This window comes from Ptychodera flava, chromosome 17, assembly GCF_041260155.1.
Source record: "Ptychodera flava strain L36383 chromosome 17, AS_Pfla_20210202, whole genome shotgun sequence".
Taxonomy (NCBI): Eukaryota; Metazoa; Hemichordata; class Enteropneusta; family Ptychoderidae; genus Ptychodera; species Ptychodera flava.
The window spans coordinates 13,439,193-13,449,627 of NC_091944.1; the positions used below are offsets into that span (position 1 = coordinate 13,439,193).

At 39.0% G+C, this 10,435-nt stretch overlaps 1 protein-coding gene across 1 annotated transcript in view; it reads right to left on the minus strand.

Annotated features, from left to right (window-relative positions):
- LOC139115502 (glycine receptor subunit alpha-3-like) overlaps positions 1-6,425 on the minus strand; it is a 57,295-nt gene extending 50,870 nt beyond the window's left edge. The window contains exons 1-2 of the mRNA XM_070677639.1: positions 6,291-6,425; positions 6,027-6,112 (exon numbers count right to left, since the gene is read on the minus strand). Of these exons, the coding sequence (XP_070533740.1) occupies positions 6,027-6,088 (62 nt within the window). The 5' untranslated portion in view covers positions 6,089-6,112; positions 6,291-6,425. The remainder of the gene's footprint in view (positions 1-6,026; positions 6,113-6,290) is intronic.
- Positions 6,426-10,435: the final 4,010 nt, after the last annotated feature.

Consider the following 10,435-nt stretch of genomic DNA (forward strand, 5'->3'; position numbering starts at 1 on the left):
ACAAGTGTTTTGCTGAGTCTTCCAAAAATCGGGTTTTCCTCCTTTTAGCGAACACGCTACAAGATTTCTGGTTGAAATTTATGCATTAACATGCCATAGCAGTATACTTCAAATACGTATCTGCGATTTTTTCTCCGAGTCTCCATTCCCGAGACGCAGATTTAAAGGATATTGCTAAGTCTTGTTCACGCGTAAATTCCAACCAGAAATATTGTAGCGTGTTCGTGAACCCCCACAAGTGGTAGATCAGAAAAGACTTGTAAAAGTTTAAGAGTCGGAATATCTGTCCCCGAGGCGCGTTCCTCCTCGTACAGTTCGTACAGTTACTGGCGTATTGTTAATAAATTGCTACTTAGTACTACTCATAAGGGTAACAGGACAGTTACCCCCGGATATTTAGTCCCCGGACATTTGCCATCTACCATTTACCCCCCCCCCCCCCCCCGCCCCACTGCTATTTATCACCGGACACTTACAACTCGGACACATGCCACATAAGAAATTTACCACCTGGACAATTACCCTTCTCTTAAAATTTAATTTTAAAGGACGTCTGATTCATAATATTTATTTTCAACAGTTACAACTTTCTTATGACATAGCAAATAGTAGACTCTGTCTATGATTCAAACAGCCTTATGGAGTGTATTTTATATGCTGGCTATGAAGGAATTAGTAAATAATTTATGAAACATCTAACACACATAGTACCCGTTAAACGTGAAACTGAAGATGTGTGTAACTTTCGATGCAACCCGGTTTTGACTAAAAAACGACAAAAATGGAAAAAGAGACAAATATTATTAGTTGCCTAGTGTTAGGGTCAAGGTTATGGTAAGCCAGTAAAATGGTTCGTATAGAGACATTGTTTTAGTCCGTTAAAGTGGCACTCCCACTTGGTAACATTTTTAAAACACATTTTTTTAATGGCAACGGTCGATATTTGACGTGGCGACTGCGCACGGATCGCGAGATATCGATAAAAACATGTCCTCAAAAAAGTAAAAGTTTGAATTCAGGTGGCCCACCTAAATTCAGCTTCCGAACATCAAACGTTCGGCAGTGGGGCCATTGTCAGCTAAGTTATCGAGTACGAGTCTACGCTGACGCTGCTGTTACGCCACAGTACCACTCGCGTCTGTGATCGTTCATGCCCCGTGGGAGAAAACTGAGTCTTTTTGCTGATTCCACCAGCATTTGCATAGGTGACTAGCACAGTAAGGTGCGGTTGATACATAGCGGCCGCCGCGTGGTATGCATAGACGCATACCACACCGCGAACCAAACGTAACTGTGTGGCAGATGACAAAATGTAGTCATCAGAGGCGGCTAATATTTTACACGTAAAAACTGATATTTATGAGGTATTGGTTAAAAATATAATACAACTGATTGAGAATAATGAAAACGACAAAAACTAAGGAGAAGTTTTGAGAAAACTTACTTGTGGTAAAGGCATAATGCTGTATATAGCCTAAAGTCTTCGCAGTGGGAGGTAAATAAATTGCGTCGTTCGAACTGATTATGGACTCCCTAGAATATCGTCAATCAGCACAACAACAAACCTTCGGGGAATTTCGGGTCATAATCAGAACCGATCGTAAAACTTCGGGATGTGAAATATACACTCGGGAAATGACATGTTTTTATCGAGATCTCGCGATCAGCGCGCAGTCGCAACGTCAAATATCGACCGTTGGCATTACAAAAATGTGTTTTAAAAATGTTACCAAGTGGGAGTGCCACTTTAACACCATATAGTTGTTATTTTAATTTCATTTATATTATTCATTTATTATTTAATGCATGGTTAGACGTACAGTGTCAAATTCAACATTAACATTTGAACTGACGTCTGCAGACGACTCCGCGTGGCGTAGTTCTTGGAGTTGTTCAGGCGTCCCGGGTTCGATTCCCTGATAGAGGCATAGTGTAAAGCATAGAAAGTATAATAACACTTGCAAGGCGTAGTGAAAGGTAATCATGTGGCACCCAGCTGGATACCGTACTAGAAAAGATGCATATGCAGTCTTCGGAAATGTTCTTTTTTCATCCTTTCCCATTTGACATCATTTTCTACACAGCAATATTGTCGCTATAAACAGTGTTAGGGGGTAAATATCCGGGTGGTAAATGTCTTTGGGGTTAATGTCTCGGTGGTAGATGATTGGTGGTAATTAACCGGGAAGGGGGGGGGGGGGGTAAATGTCTGGTGGTAATTGTCCAGAGGGTGTTTGTCTGGGTGGTAACTGTGTATCTGTCTGTCTGTAAAGTATGTACAAAATATACAATTCCGCATCTGTGAGCGACGTACGTGTCAATGGAGGATCACGTGTTCAAATGTTTGAAAAATGTGTTTTTATACATTTTGCCCGTATTTTCGCATCGGAAAATGGCAATAACTATCAGATGTTACTTTCTCTTGTATAATTTTACTGTCAAATTGTTGTGTCATTACGGTAGAAAATGTCATATGACTCACGCTTCGCCAGATGTTTTGAACATTTTATATTTATATCTTTTTTCTTTTGTATTATGTGCCTGTGTTTTTTTATTGCATTTTATCTGTTTTCCCCTCTAGCCATGTTTTCAAAATGTAACTCAGCACAAAGCCAGTTTACCTTTGTTGCCAGCAGTATGAACGAGAGTAGCGATTTTAGATTCAAATCAGACTTGATAAATGTTAAGTCAACAATATCATATTCATTTACGATGTTTGGTACGTTCACGGTGTCGTCATTGCTCAGTAACGGTGTACGTGCACTGCACTGAGATCGCCGAGAACGGACACATTGCACGTTGCACGTTCTTTAATTTAGTTAACGTGCTGAAAAAGACCATCCTGTTTCCCTGGCTCGGCGTTTCTCCTCCCCTTGTCAACTTTCATTCTCTAACGGCCTTTCGCATTACAAAGAATCTCGAACTGCAAAGTGAATGCTATTGTATGAACGGTTTACGAGGTAGACACGTAGCTGCGAGCTGAACACATATATCATGCTTTAAGGTCGAACGCGCCTCGGGGACAGATATTCGGACTCTTAAATTTCTACAATTCTTTCCTGATTTACTGCTTGTAGGGGCTCATTTTAAAGCTCTTGGAGAAACAAAAACTTTAACCGTGTTAGTTTTTCAAACTCTCAAATTTAATTTTCCCTATACAGTTAACACAGGAATGGCGGCCATTTTGAATTTCAAATATCGCAAAATGTTGAGTAATTTGTTTCGCTAGTTCCAAACTTTGCGCGGTGACCCCTGATTTTTATTGTTGCTTTGATAAGAGAATGGCTGAAAGTTTCATTGAGGAAAGTTTGAGCAAAAGCTTAAGTCCTTCACTTTCGAGGCGCATACTACCTTAATGTTTAAGTTGGTTATGGACATTGAACAAGAGCCTGTATAAGGGCGGACAGATTTAAAGCCAGCTAAATGTCATTAATGCTGGGAGAGAATAGGATAGAAATTATTGTGTTGTGGTTCAGAAACTATTGTATGATTTTTTATAAGGGCATTTCATCTATCATAACATGGGCGATTTCAGTTTGACGTCTGCTTTCTTAGTTGAATTAATAGCGCCAGAATCTGTAGTCGTCATTTACGGGTCTGAATGCACGTGTAAGTCCAATTCGAACGGTCTAGTGTATTGGCACTGTTATATTTTTCACAAATGTACTTCATTGTCACATTGAAGTGCTTTGACGAAATATCGATGGTGCTCGCCCAACATATCTCCCATCCCCCCCCCCCTCGGGGGGATGCCTCGACGCATCTCACATTTGCTGTCATGCGCCCCATCTGTTGTTCTTCATCATGAAAACATCCTCGTCTAGTACTAACATGCTCAATCAGAAGGGAATATATATTGTTATAACACCTCACTCATTCAGCGTGCACTGCCATTGGTTAAACATGACTCACGTGACATGTAAAAGAACGTGATGATGCCCTCTGCGAACGTGATGATGCCCTCTGCATTTGATATTACATGATGACGTAATTTTACTTACTGCGCCTCCTTTCTGCGCACAACAAATTGTCGTTCGCTTGTACTTTATACAGTCCGCAACTATGGCTGCGAAACGTCATGCAGAGCTGTCACCGGCACAGTTAGACGATATTTTGATGCAAGTAAACAGCAAACGAACGAAAATGGCAACAAGGAATGCAATTTCTGTGTTCAGCGACTATGCAAGCAACAAATTTGGATACGCCACCGAGGAGATCGGCAAACTTTCAGCGGCAACCCTAGACTCGGCACTGACAACATTTTACGCTGAGGTCCGGACTCAGAAAGGCGAACTGTACTCGAAGAAGTCTTTGTGTTTTTGTGTCTTTGCATGTTTGCTTGTTCGGTGTAATAAAAATAATAACACATGAGAGCTAGGGCAATATCACGATTTTTTGCCTGCCCTCGGGCTGGTGGTCATGATCGAAATACTGATGATGCCCTCGCCTACGGCTCGGGCATCATCAATATTTCGATCATGACCACCATCCCTTGGGCAGGCAATAAATCGTGACATTGTCCTCGCTCTCATGTGTTATTATTAAACTAGCGCCGCAGAGATCATCGAACCCCATACTTGCGTATGTTCCATTTCCTGGGTGGTGCTCAGAACTCAATCTATGATTTGTCGATGACATCATGGAGTAAAGTTTAAGTGAACACGCTGGTGTTTTCAGCCCAATAGAATTAAATTAAACTCTGCAGAAGACATAAGCGCGCTTATCATCACGGCGCACAGTGAATGGAGGATACTGGACGGAGTATCAACAGCTAACTGTTTAACACCAGCGTGTCGGTAGGCCTATATCAGTATTAAAACACTGTCTTCATTCAAGAACGTCACCCTGAAGTCTTACACTTCAAATCTCATCACCTTCCCTGGTACATGTATGTAACATGGCGCTTATGGTCTTCATTCGGCGCAGCCGGCCGTAGAGACAACACGATCGTGCGGTGCCAGACAGATCGCAAATCCGCACGCATCAAAACGGCAGACATTGAGAACCGCCAATTTTGGATCGGAACAAATTTACTGACAGACGGCCACCACCCGAATACAAGCAGACGGGGTACAGTCTGAGTTATATGTTTGTTACACAATATTCTTGAGGTCATGTATGCTCCGAAGAATAAAATCATCACCAGACCGTATCCTCATCTTTAGGAATCCAAAGAGACTATATAAGCCTATAAAATAGATATTTGTATAAGCAGATTTGATGCGTAGTTTCACACGCCTGTTTCGCCTTCACCTGTGTAATTTTCTTTGGTTTTTAATTTGAGGGGGCGGGCGTTGCGTGACATTCAACGTATTGCGTTATGTGCCATTTTGAGGTTGTTGCTTCTACGGACACTTATAATAAAATTTAAACGAGTCAACTTTCATACAGTACCATATGGAGTTTTTTTCGCTTTAGCGAGTGCTTGTAGCCTAAGTACAGAACAATACTTCGTGTATATAAACTCGTCTAAACACCACCGTTTCGCTTCTTGAAGGATTCCGTGAGAAACTCACAACAGCATACCAAAGGGAGTGTACCCAGTTTTAAATGACTCTTGTCATACACGCCGTGTTTTGTTTTTTAATTTGTACAGTCAACACACTGAGAAGGGATATTTGATTTAGAGTGTGTTGTCCTGCCCACATACGTTAAGAGAGGCTCTTATATAAATTCGGAAACAAAATTCACGTGCCCAGTGAATTTCAAAGGCTGTTTTGAACGAACTACTCGGATGTGTGGAATGGTGCAGCATTTTTCCTAGCAAATATTGATTGAAGTATGAATACCGGCCTACTGCAGAACATAAGGTAAGCGTGCCGGACTGCAGAAACGCACTGGTAGCTGAAACGGCTAAATATAAGTCTGTCGATTATTCTTTAACGTCGTACAAAAAATAACGCGTAATTTATAACACGACATTGCCTGCAATTTTGCATCAATCTGAACAGACAGACAGACAAAGCATTGGAATGGTCTACGAGATTGTGCAACGATGCAAGCTTCGAGCAAATGAAAGTACCTACCATGTATTCCGGGAGCATACAAGAACAGCGAGGACGCCAAAAAACCAAGCTTGCAAACCCATGCTGTCGGCAGTGTCTCTTCTTCCCTTTGAATAAAGATAGTAGGATCAACATTTTAAGGGCGGCTTTAAATCATTCATCGGCTGCTTTGAGGATGGTGATTGGATCACAGGGTAAGCTGTGCGCAAAACGCAGAAAAACCGTTTTGCGTGATCCGACAAAACGAGAATAAGATAAGCGCCTCATTCGACGACGTGGACCTACCGTTTAAAGAGTTGGAAGTGCCGAGCGCCAGCACCAATAATAGTGACTAGCGTGCGAACCCTCGTCGTTCAGGCAGCACACTGTCACGCGGCGTTGTCGCGGAATGATTATACTGTGTGTGACTCGGCTGTTACAGGTACACACATCGCTGGACGGGGACGCTGTAATTAGTCGGAGAGGTTAAAAGTTCGTCAGCGCTCGGTATAATTCGTTGTTCAATCAAGCATTCACGCATTCAATTTAAATTGTTCTGAAAATGTCGTAAAATTAAAAGCAAACGATGTTTGTATTTTTCTTGAAGATTGGTCAAAGAATGAATTACTCTTATTTAATTGACCGTTAAACTAAACATTAAATACCGTTAAACATTTTATTTGAAACGATAATCTATGCTGGATTTTATGCCTAGAAATATACTCCAAGGTAACTAGGCAGTCAAGGTGATACATTTATTTGAACAGGAAACCTGTATGTAAAATCGCTCGCCAACTCTCTCGTCATTTTCATCATCGAATGGTGTGTTTTACTTTACAATAGACAGTGTAGAATTTAGCTATCACCGACGACAAGTCGTCTCGAATTTTTGTTTTAGAACAAATACCTGTATTTATGTATATTATATATATAATATTATATATGTATGTATGTATGTATGTATGTATGTATGTATGTATGTATGTATGTATGTATGTATGTATGTATGTATGTATGTATGTATGTATGTATGTATGTATGTATGTATGTATGTATGTATGTATGTATGTATGTATGTATGTATGTATGTATGTATGTATGTATGTATGTATGTATGTATGTATGTATGTATGTATGTATGTATGTATGTATGTATGTATGTATATATGTATGTATGTATGTACGTATGTATGTATGAATGTATGTATGACTATATAAAAATTATATATATATATATATATATATATATATATATATATATATATATATAAGTGGATATAAATGTTGCTAAGCGATCTCTAGAGCTTGTCTTTAGTTAATTTCTTTTATTTTATAACTGCAAAAGTGCTACAGTATACCTTGCCCACATAATACTATCTGATGTCAATTTTGTAGCAATAAATAGAAACCTTGCTCACTCTTGGGACGGTGGTAGTTCATTATGCTTTCTTCTGTATTCTTTTAATGGCCCCCTAGAGGATGGTAATGACAGGGACGCTGGTAACGTTGTTCCAATGCTATCGAGTCCCTAACAATGTAATAAAACCACCCAATACCTGTTGCTGCATGCGGGTCTAACTCCATATTCAGTAAGATAGCGAATGGTGAAGAACTGCGGGTCAACTTTACATTGCGTTGGTGAAATACTAATATCATTACGCCAGGTATATCTATCATGTGATGTATTTCTATTAGCATGGCGATATCATAAATGTACCCGGTAATAAGTCAAAGTAAAATGGATGACTAGACGTCACCGAGTACAAGGCAAAAGGTAGAACAGTTTTGGCTCGAAATGTAATCCGATACCCATCACAGGTTAAAGGTATACTGTCACCTGTTCCAATTTTGCCACAGTAACCATGGAAAAAACAATCTAACCAATAATAGATCTTAAGCGGGTGGCCGCTTTTTAAAAACAGCGCCCTCACATGGATATTTTGAGTACCAAGGAACGCCCCTTTGACCATATATGGACATATTTAGATTACAGGTGACTGTATACCTTAAACTATAGACGTTGTATAACTTATGCTGCACTATGTTCGTAGTGACTTTTAGAAAAGTGCACGTGGGTGTACAAATGAGAGATTTTATTTTTTTAAGAGCCCGACATGCTTTTTATCGACTGACAAATTTAGCAGAAGTGTAACCTCGACATGTTCAAGAGAAGTGCATATGCAGGGTAAACACAGAGCAAGAAACAGTATGAATATGAACGGACCATTTCAGAATCTCTTTTCGTTAACGCACTTTTGTATCGAATACTACACTGCCATCATGTGTCAAATGTTATCGTTGACAACTAAATTTCAGTCAGGACCAGAATGCATTTTTTGGTAAAGTCAATACTTTATCTTAAGGTAGTAAGCTATGAGCCTCGAAAGTTAAAGACTTAAAACGTTTGCTTAATCTTTCTTAAAGAAACCTTCAATTATTCTCCTACAAAATCAAGAATAAATCAGGGGTCACTGTGCAAATTTTGGTACTTGAGAAACAAATTACCTAACATTTGCCGATCTTTACAATTCAAAATGGCTGCCTTCTCTGTGTTAACTCTATGGAGAAAAATAAAATTTTTGGTAAACTAAGATGGTGAAATTGTTTCTTGCTTCAAGAGTGTTTTTTAAATGAACGCCCACAAATTGTAGACGAGAACGATTTTTCCCAAACCGTCGATGCAACACTCCCAGTGGCTAGCAATGTGAGAACATTATTTTAGCTTTAACGTGAGAAAATTTAGAATGCATACGCAATATACGTGATTTGCTAAAGATCCAGATAAGTGTACTCGCCAAATAGTTCAGCTTACGAACAAAGTGAAACCGGTCATTACTGCCAAAGCAGGTCAACACTATTAGAGTGAAATGCTTTTACTGTTCTTGTTTACAATTTCGACTTCAGTGCTGGTCCAGCATTTTGATACTGACATCTTATCGAGTGTTTAGTCGTGTTTGCAAAACATGGCTGCCTGTGAAAAGCTCAAAGTAAGCTGGCAATTTTTCGGTCAATTTCAGGTACCTTGTCACGTATAGATACTGTTTTAGTCGTGTTGACATTGCCTTACGTGCCTTGCAGTAATCTCTGTCAACATTGATTCGTACACGGTGTTAATAATGTTTAAACAAGGTCACAGGCAGTCCTTGAACACTTAACGTGGCGTTGCACATAATTAACAGGAATCACTTTTTTGCAAAGATTCGTTCAATTTTCATTAATTCGTTAACAAAAGCTTAGAATATTGGTTGAGTCGACATTATAGCATGACAAGCAGTCGTAAGTTTGATTAGAAAGAAGTGTACATTTATGCATATCTATTTGAATTACCCATTCTGTAGCTTCTTTTTTTCTCCCGTTTTTAATATTTCAAGACAAATTAACTCTGGCAGGGTCAAATTCATGTGAATTTTTCTCATTATATTCTTCAATACAGTACAATAAAACTGCAATTTTGCTTGGAAATGAAGTTCTTACTGCCTATCAGGACTTTAATCACTTTGTGTATGTCAATCTTTCAGCCCCTGCTATTAAAGAATTAGAATAGATAATGCAAAACAAAATTGTCGTTCTTCAAATACCCTAGTTTTAAACGAGATATGAACTTACATAAAGTAGTATCAAGTTTTTGACTTGAATTAATTTTATCATTAATAGCAAAATTGAGGTTCCCTACCCAAAATATGTACCCCTTTATCCTTCGATTAAACTACTGCTACCATGATACTTGTTTTCCATAAAGCAAATAATGACAATGTTGTCAAAACTTACAGACTGTTATCTGTATAACCTTACCTCGTTGCTATTGGTTCAGCAATTGTGTTCGAGTCTCTCGGCGTTTAAGGACCCAGCAAGGGTAAAACTGAAGTAACCGGCACCCTTTTCTCGCTAGCCATGTATATAAACAAGCCAGTAACCACCTCTTCCGTGACTTTACCTGACTGATCTTTATTCCAATGGCCGAGGGCATCCTTTCATTTTGTCTCACGATGTTTACCATTCGTGAGCTACGGATACTTTATCACCTGAAGGTCACAACTTGGGAAATAACATGTAGGTTTGGTTATCTTTCCAGTGAGTAGAGTAAATAGAGTTTTCAACTAAAGCTCGGTGAAGTGCAGAACAATTAATTAAAAAGTTCAAGTGTGACGAGTGACGGCCTCCAAATTTCAAGGACAATGTCTCCGTGTACTGTACGCAATATATATATATATATATATATATATATATATATATATATATATATATATATATATATATATATATATATATATATATATATATATATATATATATATACGTACATATCGTCTATTCCTTACACGGGACCAGAAAACGTCTTGCAGTAAGGCAAACGTTTGTGCTTGTAATGTGAGATAGATACACCCCTCGGATTTATGGCAATCCTAGCCTATATACTCCAATTTCAAAGTTTCATACTCTTACATTAGTAT